General features: G+C 44.4%; 2 protein-coding genes across 3 annotated transcripts; both read right to left on the bottom strand.

The window, feature by feature from the left end:
* Window positions 1-555: 555 nt before the first annotated feature.
* On the bottom strand, window positions 556-3185 carry LOC136188083 (neural cell adhesion molecule 1-A-like). 2 transcript variants are annotated; one of them, XM_065975814.1, is made up of 7 exons: window positions 3135-3185; window positions 2775-3083; window positions 2429-2713; window positions 2071-2373; window positions 1117-1740; window positions 981-1071; window positions 556-924 (listed from the first exon to the last, which is right to left on the bottom strand). In XM_065975814.1, exons 1-7 carry the CDS (start codon window positions 3178-3180, stop codon window positions 768-770), a joined length of 1815 nt encoding a protein of 604 aa, XP_065831886.1. In that variant the 5' UTR covers window positions 3181-3185; the 3' UTR covers window positions 556-767. The 2 variants fall into 2 exon arrangements, with proteins under 2 accessions (XP_065831886.1, XP_065831879.1); XM_065975807.1 differs by having other exon boundaries at window positions 981-1740.
* A 3934-nt stretch (window positions 3186-7119) lies between these two features.
* Window positions 7120-11546, bottom strand: LOC136199421 (uncharacterized). Its single transcript, XM_065989605.1, has 7 exons — window positions 11522-11546; window positions 11271-11459; window positions 9857-10216; window positions 9511-9795; window positions 9153-9455; window positions 7385-8811; window positions 7120-7326 (listed from the first exon to the last, which is right to left on the bottom strand). The coding sequence occupies exons 1-6, from the start codon at window positions 11544-11546 to the stop codon at window positions 8162-8164; spliced, it is 1812 nt and encodes a 603-aa protein (XP_065845677.1). The 3' UTR covers window positions 7120-7326; window positions 7385-8161.
* Window positions 11547-16864: the final 5318 nt, after the last annotated feature.

The raw sequence follows: 16864 nt of genomic DNA, 5'->3' as shown, positions 1-16864 counted from the left end.
GACTGCCTGCGCGCGCTCGTCCTTCGTTGATGCTACGCGGTTCGCGTCCACTCAGCGAAGCGTGTGCGAGCCACAACGAACGACAGAAGTTCGACGTCGTCGTTTCCCTGCGACGAACGCAGATCGGTCTCACCGTTTCTCCGCCGCCATTCCTTCGTTTTAATTCACATATCTCCTGGGCCTCAACTCCTTTGTTACGCAGTCAGGCGTGGTACGAACGTGTCAGCCGAGGAGTATCCCTGGCGGAGATCGTTCGCGCACGCTATTAAGATATCTCGAAGCTCTTCAGCTACCCACACGCCATTTTCAATCGGTGCGCTCTATCGCACTTTTCTTCAAAAGCGATACATCTACCCCACGCAAACTTTCTAAGTCGCGAAGCATTTGATATGACACAATTCCTCCACTGTGAAGCCACTCGGAAATCGCAATCGACTCTAGGCCTTGTCTTTCGATGGATCAAGGATTAAGGGTAGCTTTGCGATGTATGCGGATGGCTTTCACGTCCATCCACTAGGTATTCCGGTACCCTGATGTGTATTTGTCATTCTCGCGCTGCCTCCTAACCCTCAGGAGACCGTCACTCTGGAGAAAACGCCGAAGATCTCCTCCAAGACCAAGAGTCGTAAGTCACTCTTCGTACGTTATCATTCGGGTGCGCTCTATCGGGAATTCCCTCTATCGCACCTATTCTCCAAAACGATCCCTCTACCCTACAAAAACCCTTTTATTCTGTCCCACGATCACCCAAGTCACGATGCATTCAGTCAAGCGACTTGAATGTACTCGGACTCGAGAAATTCCGTCTTTTCGCCCTCCTGACTCTCCAGAAGACTCCCCCTCGCTTCGTAGAGCCGATTCAGCTTCAATTCGGGATTTCCAGAATGACTCGAAGACTTCGTTCCCCAATGCTTCTTTACTAACCTAGAAAAAATCTCCAAGACATCCCCGACCACTTCCGGCTTGTGCATAATACCGACCTTCTAATAATAGCAAACCATGATGCAGCCAACAGCACACCCAACGTCACAAACGCAAAAATAATTCCAGTCATATCATTAACATCAGGTGCTATTGACCAGGATAATAATAATAATATTACAATATATATTTTACCTGACGTTGGCTGGGTTTTATCTACGCTTATTCTCCTCGTTACCGTGTCGGATTTCTTCCCCACTCCCGTTCGAGTGGCGACCGTCAGCGTGAAATTATAGTCCACGTTCAAACGCAGATTACGGAAGTCGTATTGGTTCTGATCACGTCGAAGGCGAACGCGATATTCGACGACGTCGCACTCGTTGCACTCGTAGTCGATAGCGTACGAGGCGACTCGTTTGAGCGGCTCACTTCCGTCGCAGACGTAGTCCCAGTTCGCTCGTAGGACGTCTCGCGCCTGGGGCAACTCGGTGAGACGGAGACGAGGCACGCAGTCGTCCGTTCTTAGCGTGGAGAAGTCGCCGACAAACGATTCGCTTAGATAGCGTCCGTTTCGTGCCGTCAATTCGATCGTATAGAGTGTGTCCGGTTCCAGGGCGGTTATTTGGACGTATGTCGGGGCGTCGGGGCGTTTGTCGTAGGCGATTGTTCGCGACTCGTTAGCGTTCGTTGTTCGCCAGTAGGATACGATGTACTCGGTCGCACGCAATCGATTTTCATCGTCGCGCTCGTCTGGAATGAGGAATGTAAGCGAATTGGACGTCTGGTCATTAAGGAAAATTTGAGGCGCATCGAAATCACCTGAAACAGATCAACAGAAAAATTGCGTTAGGCCAGATTTTCATTTCATGTGACACTGGTTTGAATTGACCATTGTATCGAAGACCCAGAGCAATTAATCAAACGCTTCTCTTTATAAGAAACGAAAGCCTCCAGATTAAGAGATTTTCTTGCCACTCGATATTGATTTGAATTGAGATCCGTTAGCCTTCGTTTCGAAAAATTCCAAACAGTTATTTTAACACGTTCACCGAAAACGTAAGGCATTCAACGATTCTCTTATACGTAATATGATCTCGTTGAAAAAATTAATTCCCACCGGAACGCACGACACCCAACCCATTCTCTTACACGTGATATTGATCCTGAAGCACGTCGACGAAAGCGGCGAGACTCCGTTGTCGGCGTCGATGCAAAATCGCACGTCGCCGTCGCTCCTCTCCACGTCGTGCAGCTCCATCGTCGACGTCGCAATCGACGTGATTCGATTCGACGCTTTTGTGAGGATCGTACGTTCGACGACCGTACGCCCCTTCAAGCGAGGACGCCACCGAATTTCCGGCGTCGGTATTCCCGTCACCGTATAGTTAATAAACGTCGTTCGATGACAGTCGACGGGGTCGTGAATCGAAAGGCGACCCGGCACCGGAGCCACTGTGTAGAAATGGAAATATAGTGGCGCGATTCAAAAGGTTTCGCGTTCGCTCACTGCAGATATCGATTTCGGGTCGAATTGCCACGTCGACGATTGTCTCCTCCAAAACGTTTTTAGCTCTGACGCGATAGACGCCTCTATCTTCTAACCTCACCGCGTTGAACGTTAGTTTGTCTAAATCTACGAGCGGGACTCTCGCCGCTGACTGGGCGCCGAGTTTTTCCACGGTGACGCTGGGCAGAGGAAAGCCACTACGAAATTCGCACGGTTTTTCCAATGTTTGACCGATTTTCGTGCAAGCGGCAGCGCTCTTGTTCTCGCAAGTGAAGCTGAGCTTATCTATATCGAAACGAAAAATATGTTGGTGATGCTAGTCCCATCCCGAAGTGAAGGCACGCACCCCCGACGAGAATCGTTAGCCAGCCACTTCTAAAAGGCCAACTGCTAGGAATGTAGCACTGATACGAGGATCCGTTTAAGGCTTGGGAAACGTTTTTCAATTCTAGCGTGATTCTGCCTGAAAAAAAGCCCACGAGGGCTCGTTGAGTGCTTGCATAAAGGGTTGTTGTCTGTCCGTCAGGCAGTCTTTCTTGCCAGAACGGTCTGAGGTTTCGGTTATATGAGCGATCGCAGTTGAGCAGAACGTCGTTTCCTTGGAGAGTCCACAGCGTCGCGTCCTGACTGTCGAGAGCCAATTCTTGCCGCTTTGCTGCTATGTGACGCTGAGAGCGCAAACAGGCAGACGAAAACGTAGTTTTACCTTTAACGCCCAAGCCCCAGACGACGAGCCCTAATGCCCAAAACATGTCTTGCGATTTGAAAGAGAAAACTAACTGGAACGTCACGTGTTCGAAAGAACTATGGAAGTTTTTAAGAAAGAGAGAAAATGACAACGAATCTAATTTACAAGCCGCGAAAAAGAGAATCGTTCATATCTGTGCGTATTCAGCGCTAGTCCCAAAACCAAGAAGGACGAATACCGCTAATGGGCCGACTGTGACACTAGTCATTTCTTCCTCGTGGTTTTCTCAACGGATACAGTCAGAATTTTCGACGGTCTCACCGCCCCATCGCGAGCGACAGCCGTCACCGAAAAATTATACGCCACATTGCTAAACACATCGTCGAAACTGTACTCTATGACGCTTTTATCCACGCTGAATCGACGATGGTCATTCGAGCTCTCATAAACGAAGCGATCTCTTTGAACGTTCGGCTTACCTCGCAGACGTACGACGAGTTGGCAGAAGACCCCCTCTCGCTTCGTAGAACCGATTCAGGATTTCCAGGATGAATCTTCCAAAGGCTTCAACCCAAAATGCTTTTTCGCTACTAGTAACCTACAGAAAAAGTTGCGTCCACATTTTCCTCTAAGGAACTAGGGACATATGGGTGCCGATATCATCTCATAGCAACCACGAGCTTTTAATTAATGCCTGCCTTTCCTGCCAAATTTCGGGCGAATTCAGATGATCTTCAGAAGAAATCGTACAGAAATTGAGTAAGAGTCTTGGCGACAATCCCGTCTTGATTATGATAAGATTCGGACCAACTCAGAGTCAAGAAATTGAATTTTCTCGCTCTCTTGACTCTCTAGCAGACGCCCTCTCGCTTTTTAGAGGCGGTTTTGCTTCAATTCTGGTTTGACAGGATCGTCTCATCCAAACACTTCGGTTCCACAATGAGAAAAGAATCCCGCCAACTTCCGGCTTGTAGCAAACCTATTTCCCCTAGGAGCACACGGAGCGTCACAAATCCAAAAGAAATAGCCATCACGTCATCGATGAGAATGAACGAATGTAAAGAGAGATTGATGTACAAAGCGTGGAAGGTACTGTGCAGCCAAAAGAGGCTCCTATGGGTGATAGATCACCTGGCTCATTCCGTGCATATACATGCATGTATAAAACATTATTAGCAGACACAACGGAATTTATTCATTTAGTGCTTCATTTATTCATTCGTTTTCTATTTTGGAGCGCGAGTCGCCATACAGGTGCATAGCTGCCTCTTCACCTAATCATGGTATGTCTCCAAAGCCATGCACAGTCATAGTGACTCTTACGTACCTAACGAACTAATCGAATCAAGTCTTGAGAAAAGGCGATTGAGGTGTGCGGAGTCGTTTACCTTTTTCATTACTGGGCGTGGAAGTAATTTTGGAGAACGGTACAGAAGACTACGATTTGCATACGTATGTATGTTTTAAGTATCTCAATACCTGCTGTGGCTTTGCCGCCTTCTTTAGGAGCAAGGGGCATCCGGGAGCTGATCGTAGCAACCACACAAGCCCTATATAAATGTCCGACTTTGCCACTTTTGTAACATCCTGGTCCTGCAGTGGCTTCTACGGACAGAACTCAAAAAATGACGCCGTCCTTGTTGCTAGAGGTCATTGTTTCAATTTCCTGTCCAGGATCTGCATCAGCTGAGCGTACAGGAGGCAATTCCGTTTTATCTGTGCCGTCATCGGAACCCACTGTGTGCCTTTCAGTTGACGACTACATTCAACTTCAAAAAGACGCATCCAGCGACGGGGAATCGGTGAGTTATTTCCGTCGTTTGATACGACTAAAGAAATTATAAGCCCATGCACGTTCAGACGGACGCTCCTCCTCCAACATCCGCCCTGTCCGCGTCAACCCCGAGCCAGGTAAACATCCATACAAGGTTCACTCTGGCTTTGTTTTCCTATGATCGAAACACGACAGAGTGTTTCGAGTTCGGCGTTACTACTCTATCGCTACATATCTCCTCGTTGGCTACAAACTCACGCGAATTTTACGGAGACACCATCTTCGGTGTCTGCACAAACAATCGAATTCGGTGCTGGATCAACGGAGTTGGGTGTATTGTTTAGAGTAAGTAGCTTATTTAAAACGGGAGAGACTGGCATTTTGATACTATACTTTGTCAAAGGTCAAATTGATTGAAGCTGGAGTTCTAGATGACGATAAAGCCTACGCCATTCAGATTGGCTTCTTTTTTTCGAATCCGGGCAGCAGTGATCCGTATCTTCAATTCTGCGACGGCAATTACTGCGCTGGTTTTATTGTCCAAAATCCACAGTGGGCCTATGCTACCTGGGACATTGATTCAGTTAGCGCTTGTAGCGGCACCGTTGGTGACCTCATCACTGCACCACAATCATCTACAACTAACTGGAACTTTCGCCTTGAAATTAATCCCAATTCTACGACAGGAATTACGTACGTTAGCACAGTTTCATCGACACACGAGTACAGTCAAAAATTGAAGCTGAGTCAAGGTCTTCACTTTAGAGTGTGCAGAGAGCAAACAGTCGAAACGTATCAATTTCATCTGTTCGAGCTGTCTGTGTATTCGAACAATTAAACGCTTCATTACAAACTCGACGGCTTTATTTAGAACAAACCCCGTATGTGGTCAGAAGGGATGTCTGCGGAGAACGCGGATCGCTTTGGCCGTTCGTTCACTATCGGTGCGCTGATGTATATATGTCATTCCTTTGCTGTCTCCTAACCCTCAACGCCTTCAAGAGACCGTCACTCGGGGAAAAGAACGCCGAAGATCTCCTCCAAGGCCAAGAGTTGTAAGGTAGAGTTCCAAAGTCACCTTCCCTACATTACCATTCACTCGGGTGCGCTCTATTCTTCCAAAACAATCCTTCTACCTACAAAAACCCTTTCATTCTGTCCCATCACCAATGCATTCAAACTGAAGCAAAAAATCTCTATCAAGCCACTTGAATGCACTCGGACTCGAGTCTTTTCGCCCTCCTCCAGACTCTCCAGAAGATTTCCTCTCGCTTCGTAGAGACGATTGAGCTTCAAATCGGGGATTTCCAGAATTATAATGACTCAAAGACTTCGTTCCACAATGCGTCTTCACTAACCTAGAAAATGTCCCAAGTCATCCCGACCACTTGCGGCTTGTTCATAAAGACCAGGCCTTTTTAGAATAGCAAACCACGTTGCAGCCAACAGCACACCCAACGTACGTCACAAACGTCATATCATCAACATTAGGGGCTAGAGACGCCTCTATCTTCTAACCTCACGGCGTTGAACGTCAATTTGTCTAAATCTACGAGCGGAACTCTCGCCGCTGACTGGACGCCGAGTTTTTCCACAGTTACGTTGGGCAGAGGAAAGCCGCTACGAAATTCGCGCGGTTTTTCCAACGTTTGACCAATTTTCGTGCAAGCAGCAGCACTCTTATTCTCGCAAGTGAAGCTGAGCTTATCGATATCAAAACGAAAAATGATGCTAGTTTCATCTCGAAGTGAAAGCACGCACCCCCGACGAGAATCGTTAGCCAGCCACTATAAAAATAAGGACGGCTAGGAATCGATACGAGGATCCATTTAAGGCTTTGGAAACGTTTTTCAATTCTAGCGTGATTCTGCCAGAAAAAAAGCCAACAAGGGCTCGTTGAGTGCTTGCATAAAGGGTTGTTGTCTGTTTCTTGCCAGAACGGTCTTTGGTTTCGGTTATAATATGAGCGATAGCAGTTGAGCAGAACGTTGTTTCCTTGGAGAGTCCGCAGCGTCGCATCCTTACTGTCGAGAGCCAATTCTTACCGCTTTGCTGCTGCCATACGTGACGCTGAGAGCGCAAACAGGCAAGCGAAAACTTAGTTTTACCTTTTTAATGCCCAAGCCCCAGACGACAAGCCCTAATGCCCAAAACATGTCTTGCGATTTGTGAAAGAGAAAACTAGCTGGAACGTTCGTCACGTGTTCGAACGAGCTATAGGACTTTTTAAGAAAGAGAAAGAAAAATGACAACGAATCTAATCTACAAGCCGCGGCAAAGAGAATCGTTCAACGTTATGATATCTGTGCGTATTCAGCGCTCGAACGCTTGTTGTCTTCTTGGCCAAGATGGCACACATTCTTTTTCGCTTCTTCGTAAATTCGACTCGAGTGCATTTCCACCGAAGAACCGTTCTCTCGACTCCGCTTCTTGAGCCTATATATACACGAACCAAACAGGGAAAAATTCGAGAATTTCATTTCTAGGGGCCTACCTTTTAATGTAGCAGAGCAAGTAGAGAGCAACGAGTCCCAAAGCGACGACAAGAAAACCAAAAAGGACGAATACCGCTACTAGGCTTCCTACAGCACCAGTCACTTCGTTCCCGCGATTTTTCTCGACGTATACAGTCAGAATATTCGACGTTCTCACCGCCCCGTCGCGAGCGACAGCCGTCACCGAAAAATTATACGTCACATTGCTAAACAAATCGTCGAAACTGTACTCTATGACGCTTTTATCCACGCCGAATCGACGATAGTCATTCGGGCTCTCATAAACGATCAAATACGAAGCGATCTCCTTCAGTGTTCGACTTCCCTCGCAGACGTACGACCAGCTGATTGTCAGCGTCGACGATTCGGCGTCCTGTCGTCGAAGAGTCGGCACGCAATCGCGTTCCTCCAACGTGGCAAAGACGCCGTCGACGGGCTGACTATAATACGTGTAATTTCTCGCCACTCGTACGTTATAGATCGTGCTCGGATCTAGATCTATGAGATCGACGCGCGTTTGACCACTGGGATTTCGTTCTATTGTGAGATTTTTCGCTGGGCTATTGGATGGCCAGTAGGTGATAAAGTACTCGGTGGTTGGCAAGCGGGAATTGTCGGAGATTCGAAGGGACAATGAAGATTCGGTCCTATCGTCGAGTTCGACGCGAGGTGGATTAATGTCGCCTAAATCGTTCGATTGCTAGACACGTCAGGCCTATACGGTACCAGCTCTAATACGTGCCCCACTCTTCATTAGAAAAAAGGAGCTCCAGGTTCTAATAAAGTCCCGGGGTAGTATTAGAATAGTCTGAAATGAATTGGGTCGGTCTTATTCTCCTCGTTACCGTGTCGGATTTCTTCCCCACTCCCGTTCGAGTGACGACCGTCAGCGTGAAATTATAGTCCACGTTCAAACGCAGATTACGGAAGTCGTATTGGTTCTGATCACGTCGAAGTCGAACGCGATATTCGACGACGACGCACGCGTTGCACTCGTAGTCGATAGCGTACGAGGTGACTCGTTTCAGCGGCTCACTTCCTTCGCAGACGTAGTCCCAGTTCGCTCGTAGGACGTCTCGCGACTGGGGCAACTCGGTGAGACGGAGACGAGGCACGCAGTCGTCCGTTCTTAGCGTGGAGAAGTCGCCGACAAACGATTCGCTTAGATAGCGTCCGTTTCGTGCCGTCAATTCGATCGTATAGAGTGTGTCCGGCTCTAGGGCGGTTATTTGGACGTATGTCGGTCTGTCGGAGCGTTTGTCGTAGGCGATTGTTTGCGACTCGTTAGCGTTCGTTTTTCGCCAGTAGGATACGATGTACTCGGTCGCACGCAATCGATTTTTGTCGTCGCGCTCGTCTGGAATGAGGAATGTAAGCGAATTGGACGTCTGGTCATTAAGGAAAATTCGAGGCGCATCGAAATCACCTGAAACAGATCAACAGAAAAATTGCGTTAGACCAGATTTTCATTTCATGTGACACTGGTTTGAATTGACCATGGTATCAAAGACCCAGAGCAATTAGTCAAACGTTTCTCTTTATAAGAAACGAAACCTCCAGAGACAAGAGATTTCTAGTCACTAGATATTGAGATTCGTTAGCCTTCGTTTCGAAAAACACCAAACAGATATTTTAACACGTTCACCACCGAAAACGTAAGGCATTCAACGATTTCCTTACACGTAATATGATCTCGTTGAAAAAACCAGAACAATCAATTAAACCCCAAACCGGAACGCACCACCGACACCCAACCCATTCTCTTACACGTGATATTGATCCTGAAGCACGTTGACGAAAGCGGCGAGACTCCGTTGTCGGCGTCGATGCAAAATTGCACGTCGCCGTCGCTCCTCTTCACGTCGTGCAGCTCCATCGTCGACGTCGCAATCGACGTGATTCGATTCGACGCTTTCGTGAGGATCGTACGTTCGACGACCGTACGCCCCTTCAAGCGAGGACGCCACCGAATTTCCGGCGTCGGTATTCCCGTCACCGTATAGTTAATAAACGTCGTTCGATGACAGTCGACGGGGTCGTGAATCGAAAGGCGACCCGGCACCGGAGCCACTGCGTAGAAATGGAAATATAGAGGCGTGATTCAAAAGGTTTCGCGTTCGCTCACTGCAGATATCGATTTCGGGTCGAATCGCCACGTCGACGATTGTCTCCTCCAAAACGTTTTTAGCTCTGACGCGATAGACGCCTCTATCTTCTAACCTCACCGCGTTGAAAGTTAGTTTGTCTAAATCTACGAGCGGGACTCTCGCCGCTGATTGGGCGCCGAGTTTTTCCACGGTGACGTTGGGCAGAGGCAGGCCACTACGAAATTCGCACGGTTTTTTCAATGTTTGACCAATTTTTGTGCAAGCAGCAGCACTTTTATTCTCGCAAGTGAAGCTGAGCTTATCTATATTGAAACGAAAAATATGTTGGTGATGCTAGTCCCATCCCCAAGTGAAAGCACGCACCCCCGACGAGAATCGTTAGCCAGCCACTTGTAAAAGGCCAACTGCTAGGAATGTAGCACTGATACGAGGATCCGTTTAAGGATTGAGAAACGTTTTTCAATTCTAGCGTGATTCTGCCAGACAAAAAGCCCACGAGGGCTTGTTGAGTGCTTGAATAAAGGTTTGTTGTCTGTCCGTTGGGTAATCTTTCTCTCCAGAACGGTCCTCGGTTTCGGTTATATGAGCCATAGCAGTTGAGCAGAACGTCGTTTCTTTGGAGAGTCCACAGGGTCGCTTCCTGACCGTCGAGAGCCAATTCTTGCCGCTTTGCTGCTACGTGACGCTGATAGCGCAAACAAGCAGACGAAAAGTTGGTTTTACCTTTAACGCCCAAGCGCCCAAAACATGTCTTGCGATTTGAAAGAGAAAACTAAACGAGGCACGACTGGCACGTCACGTGTTTACGCTACATTGACAAGAGAAGATCTATTCGAACTATCCAAAGACCAACTACGTACTCTAGCAAGGTAAAAGGCGAAGACCACCCTAATAGAGACGTTGCTATTTGAGTACAGACATTACAGTGCTAAACAACGTCTTCATAAGCGGGATCAGGACGAGGATCAGGTGGCATTTGATCAGGTGGCATTTGATCAGGTCGCTTTCTCGATATTTTTGCTTCTCCATAAAGACGATTTGAGTGCATTTGAAAGTCGTGCGCGCCAGCGCCTTTCCTCAAATCTGCCATTTTCTCTTCTTTGCGAGACGACGGATCATCTTAATTAAATAATTAATTCATGTTACGAGCAAATAAGAATCAAATGCTCTTGTGAGCACTTACCATTGGGCTTGGGTTTTCGTTTAATCACAACAACCGCAACAACAATAACTAAAATTATTATTGCTTCACTTCCACTGACACTGCCTGACTGCACCTGTAGCAAGCCCTACATAATTGCAACAATGAATACCTTACCAGTTTTATATATTTGCATATTCACTGATACCACACGAGTCAGTCGTTACGGAGAATTCTCTGGACAGATCGCTTCTGCCGTACTCATTTTCAACTTGGAGCTGTAGCAAATATGTTGTTTTTTCATCCTGTCCAATAATACTCGCAGACTTTGTTGCACTCTTCTTCCTTTCAAATACGTTGGTGCCTTGTTGCCTGTAAAAAACGTAATATGCTATGGCCGGTCCGCTGTTGTTGTCTATTTCCTCGAAAGTAACTGAAACTTCATTGCAAAGTACCCGTAAATCTATCGTTTTGACTCTCTTGGGACGATCTAAAGCATAAGCCTATATATATCTGCCGATATCACTAGAGAAAATGAACCTGCAGTTTGCACATTCAAGGCGCGGGAAAAGTTTCCCACACCAATGCCGTTCACCGCAGCAACAACAACGGTGTAGCCAGTGTTCGGTAATAGACCTGGCACCAACGCTTCAGTTACCACAACGGTCCTCGACACGTTTAAGATCTTCTGCTCGTTCGCATTAGAAATGCTAATGCTGTAGTGAGTAATGTTGCTTTTGTCATCATGTTTTGGCTCGGTGATATTCAAAGTGACTGACGTATTTGTCACCTTTTCTTTTTTCACATTCGGAGCATCAGGAATACCTTAATTAAATATAATCAACTATCAAACGAAATCCTCAACTCTTTTACAACGGAGTTCTTACATTTGGCATTAATCATAAAGCACATTTTAGTGCTAGTGATTGAGATAGCTCCATTTTCTGCCTCCACGCAAGTTAAACTTTGACGGCGGCTGTCATTCTGTTCTGTTCGAATTTCTAGCGTTGACATTACAGTTGAAGTGATTCCGTCCGATTCAATGGATGAACGATTGACAGCGAAAGCGCGCTCTCCAAAGAGTTGACTCCACGTGACTCTTGGGGCCGGATTTCCCTTCACTGTGTAGTTGATAATAGCCAAGTTGAAACAAACAGTGGCATCTGGAATAAAGATTCTAGCCGCCGTGGGTGCTACTGACAGTAGAACAGATACTATATACAAAAACTCGTGCAACTTGCTGCTTCTTACCACAGATATCGACTCCAAGTTGTACTGAAACGTTGACTCGTTTCTCTTCTAGGATATTCTTACTAGTTATTGTGTAAACCCCTCTGTCTTCCAGTGCTACGGCACGGAACGTCAAGCCAGACCGATTTGCCAAGGGAAGAGACGATGCCGGCCCACTTATTTTTTGCACTGTGATATTCGGCGCTGGAAATCCGCTGATGGTGCAACGCTTCGTCAAGGACTCGATTGCATTTCACCGCCGAACAACCATTGTCTCGACGCCCGGCCCGCCTTGAGCCCTACATAAACCAAACAGCGAAAAAATCAAGAATTAAGCTTTTAGGGCCTACCTTTTACTGTAGTACAGCAGAGCAAGTCCAGAAAACCAAGAACGACGAAATCCGCTATATATAGGCTCACTACGACAGTCGCAGTCACTTTGTCGCGATTTTTCTCGACTGATACAGAATCTTCGACGTTCTTAGCGCCCCATACATCCCGAACGACTGCCGTCACTAAAGAAGTTATACGTGTACGTCGTATCGATAAATCTGTACTCGATGACGCTCTTCTCCACGTCAAATCGACGATAGTCATTCGTACACAACATAGGAAGAGATCTCCTTCAACGCCCGGCTTCCCTCGCAGACGTGATACGACCAGCTGATTGTCAGCGTCGGAGATTTGGCTTCCTGTTGTCGAAGAGTCGCCACACAATCGTTTTCGTCCAACGTGGCGAAGGCGCCGTCCACGGAGTTGACTATATAATTAAATACATGTACGTTGTAGGTCATGCTGGGATCTAGACCGATTAGATAACTTTCGTTTGACCATTGGGATCTCTTTCTATTGTGAGATTGTTTTCTGGGCTATTGAATCGCTGACTGGGCGCCGAGTTTTTACAGGGCGACGTTGGGCAGAGGCAGGCCACTGAGAAATTCGCACGGTTTTTCCTATGTTTGACCGATTTTAGTGGCAGCACTCTTCTTCTCGCAAGTGAAGCTGAGTTTATCTTTAGATACGAAAATACGTTTGGTGGTGGTATAGTCAGAACCCGACGAGAATCGTTAGCCAGCCACTTTCAAAAGACGAACTGCTAGGAGTGTAGCACCGATACGAGGATCCCTGTAAGACTTGGAAAACTTTTTTCAATTCTAGCGTGATTCTGCCAGAAAAAAGCCCACGATCGAGGGCTCGTTGAGTGCTTGCATAAAGAGTTGTTGTCTGTCCGCTAGGCGATGTTTCTTGCCATCACGGTCTGAGGTTTCGGTTATATGAGCGATCGCAGTTGAGCAGAACGTCGTTTCCTTAGAGAGTCCACAGCGTCGCGTCCTGACTGTCGAGACTTTGCTGCTACGTGACGCTGAGAGCGCAAACAGGCAGACAAAAACTTGGTTTTATTTTTAACACTCAAGCCCCAGACGACGAGCCCTAATGCCCAAAACATGTCTTGCGACTTGAAAGAGAAAACTAACTGGAACGTCACGTGTTCGAATTAACGAGCTATGGAAGTTTTTAAGAAAGAGAGAAAATGACAACGAATCTAATCTACAAGCCGCGAATAAGAGAATCGTTCGTATCTGTGCGTATTCAGCGCTCGATCGCTTGAGGTCTTCTCGGCCTTTTCGCTTCTTCGTAAAATCGACTCAATTGCATTTTCACCGAAGAACCCTTCTCTCGACTCCGCTTCTTGAGCCTACACAAACCAAACAGCAACAAGTTTTTGTTTGGAAAAATGTCTCGGTTTGTCTACCTAGTAATTTACTGCCCAGTAAATTTACTACCTAGTAAATCACTGCCCAGTAAATTTACTACCCAGTAAATTACTGCCCAGCAAATTTACGACTTAGTAAATTTACTACCTAGTAAATTACTGCCCAGTAAATTACAGCCCAGTAAATTTACTGCCTAGTAAAGTACTGCACAGTAAATTTAATACCTAGTAAATTACTGCGCAGTAAATTTACAAACTAGGAAATTACTGCCCAGTAAATTTACTGCCTAGTAAAAAAACCTAAGTAAATTTACTGCGTAGTTAATTACTGCCCAGTAAATTTACTGCCAAGTAAATTACTAGTAGAAAAGTAAATTTACTGCCTAATAAATTACTGCTCAGTAAATTAACTGCCTAGTAAATTATTGCTCAGTAAATTTACTGCCTAGTAAATTACTGCCCAGTAAATTTACTGCCTAGTAAATTACTGCCCAGTAAATTTACTGACTAGTAAATTACTGTCCAGTAAATTTAGTGCCTAGTAAATTACTGCCCAGTAAATTTACTGAAAGGAAATTTACTGCTGAGTAAATTTACTGTCCAGTAAATTACTGACCAGTAAATTTCTGCTCAGTAAATTTACTGCCTAGTAATTTACTGCCCAGTAAATTACTGCCCAGTAAATTACTGCCCAGTAAATTTACTGCCTAGTAAATTACTGCCCAGTAAATTTAGTGCCTAGTAAATGACTGCCTAGTAAATTTACTGCTGAGTAAATTTACTACCCAGTAAATTACTGCCCAGTAAATTTACTGCCTAGTAAATTACTGCTTAGTAAATTTAGTGCCTAGTAAATTACTGCAGAGTAAATTTACTGCCTAGTAAATTACTGCCCAGTAAATTTACTGCCTAGTAAATTTCTGCTTAGTAAATTTACTGCGTAGTAAATTACTGCAGAGTAAATTTACTTCCCAGTAAATTTACTGCCTAGTAAATTACTGCCTAGTAAATTTACTGCTGAGTAAATTTACTGCCTAGTAAATTACTGCCCAGTAAATTTACTGCCTAGTAAAATACTGCCCAGTAAATTTACTGCCTAGTAAATTTCTGTTCAGTAAATTTACTGCCTAGCAAATTACTGCCCAGTAAATTTACTGACTAGTAAATTACTGTCCAGTAAATTTAGTGCCTAGTAAATTACTGCTCAGTAAATTTACTGCCTAGTAAATTACTGCCCAGTAAATTTACTGCTTAGTAAATTTACTGCTGAGTAAATTTACTGTCCAGTAAATTACTGACCAGTAAATTTCTGCAGAGTAAATTTACTGCCTAGTAAATTACTGCCCAGTAAATTTACTGCTTAGTAAATTTCTGCTTAGTAAATTTACTGCCTAGTAATTTACTGCCCAGTAATTTTACTGCCTAGTAAATTACTGCCTAGTAAATTTACTGCTGAGTAAATTAACTGCCCAATAAATTACTGCCCAGTAAATTTACTGCCTAGTAAATTTCTGCTCAGTAAATTTACTGCCTAGTAATTTACTGCCCAGTAAATTTACTGCCTAGTAAATTACTGCCTAGTAAATTTACTGCTGAGTAAATTTACTGCCCAGTAAATTACTGCCCAGTAAATTTACTGCCTAGTAAATTACTGCCCAGTAAATTTACTGCCTAGTAAATTACTGCCTAGTAAATTTACTGCCTAGTAAATTTAGTGCCTAGTAAATTACTGCAGAGTAAATTTACTTCCTAGTAAATTTACTGCCTAGTAAATTACTGCCTAGTAAATTTACTGCTGAGTAAATTTACTGCCCAGTAAATTACTGCCCAGTAAATTTACTGCCTAGTAAATTACTGCCTAGTAAATTTACTGCCTAGTAAATTTAGTGCCTAGTAAATTACTGCAGAGTAAATTTACTTTCCAGTAAATTTACTGCCTAGTAAATTACTGCCTAGTAAATTTACTGCTGAGTAAATTTACTGCCTAGTAAAATACTGCCCAGTAAATTTACTGCCTAGTAAATTTCTGCTCAGTAAATTTACTGCCTAGTAAATTACTGCCCAGTAAATTTACTGCCTAGTAAATTTCTGTTCAGTAAATTTACTGCCTAGTAAATTACTGCCCAGTAAATTTACTGACTAGTAAATTACTGTCCAGTAAATTTAGTGCCTAGTAAATTACTGCTCAGTAAATTTACTGCCTAGTAAATTACTGCCCAGTAAATTTACTGCTTAGTAAATGTACTGCTGAGTAAATTTACTGTCCAGTAAATTACTGACGAGTAAATTTCTGCTCAGTAAATTTACTGCTTAGTAAATTACTGCCCAGTAAATTTACTGCCTAGTAATTTACTGCCCAGTAAATTTACTGCCTAGTAAATTACTGCTCAGTAAATTTACTGCCTAGTAAATTACTGCCCAGTAAATTTACTGCCTAGTAAATGACTGCCTAGTAAATTTACTGCTGAGTAAATTTATTACCCAGTAAATTACTGCCCAGTAAATTTACTGCCTAGTAAGTTACTGCCCAGTAAATTTAGTGCCTAGTAAATTACTGCCCAGTAAATTTACTGCCTAGTAAGTTACTGCCCAGTAAATTTACTGCCTAGTAAATTACTGCCCAGTAAATTTAGTGCCTAGTAAATTACTGCAGAGTAAATTTACTGCCTAGTAAATTACTGCGCAGTAAATTTACTGCCTAGTAAATTACTGCTCAGTAAATTTACTGTCTAGTAAATTACTGCCAAGTAAATTTACTGCTTAGTAAATTGCTGCCTAGTAAATTTACTGCCCAGTAAATTACAGCCCAGTGAATTACTGCCCAGTAAATTTACTGCCTAGTAAATTACTGCCCAGTAAATTTAGTGCCTAGTAAATTACTGCAGAGTAAATTTACTGCCTAGTAAATTACTGCGCAGTAAATTTACTGCCTAGTAAATTACTGCTCAGTAAATTTACTGTCTAGTAAATTTCTGCTCAGTAAATTTACTGCCTAATAAATTACTGCCCAATAAATTTACTGCCTAGTAAATTACTGCCCAGTAAATTTACTGCTTAGTAAATTGCTGCCTAGTAAATTTACTGCCCAGTAAATTACAGCCCAGTGAATTACTGCCCAGTAAATTTACTGCCTACTGAATGTCACAGAAATTTGGAAGTATACCTTTCAGTTCTTTTCTGTGCCGATCTATGCCCTTATCGTTTGCGGCATTTGGTTCTTCCTTGGGCATGGGGGAAGTGGTTGGAACTGAAAGAATGAATATGGCAGAGATATTTTTGTCTGTCG

This window comes from Oscarella lobularis, chromosome 1 (genome assembly GCF_947507565.1).
Source record: "Oscarella lobularis chromosome 1, ooOscLobu1.1, whole genome shotgun sequence".
NCBI classification, from domain to species: Eukaryota; Metazoa; Porifera; class Homoscleromorpha; order Homosclerophorida; family Oscarellidae; genus Oscarella; species Oscarella lobularis.
This window is presented reverse-complemented; position numbering and strand designations above follow the sequence as displayed.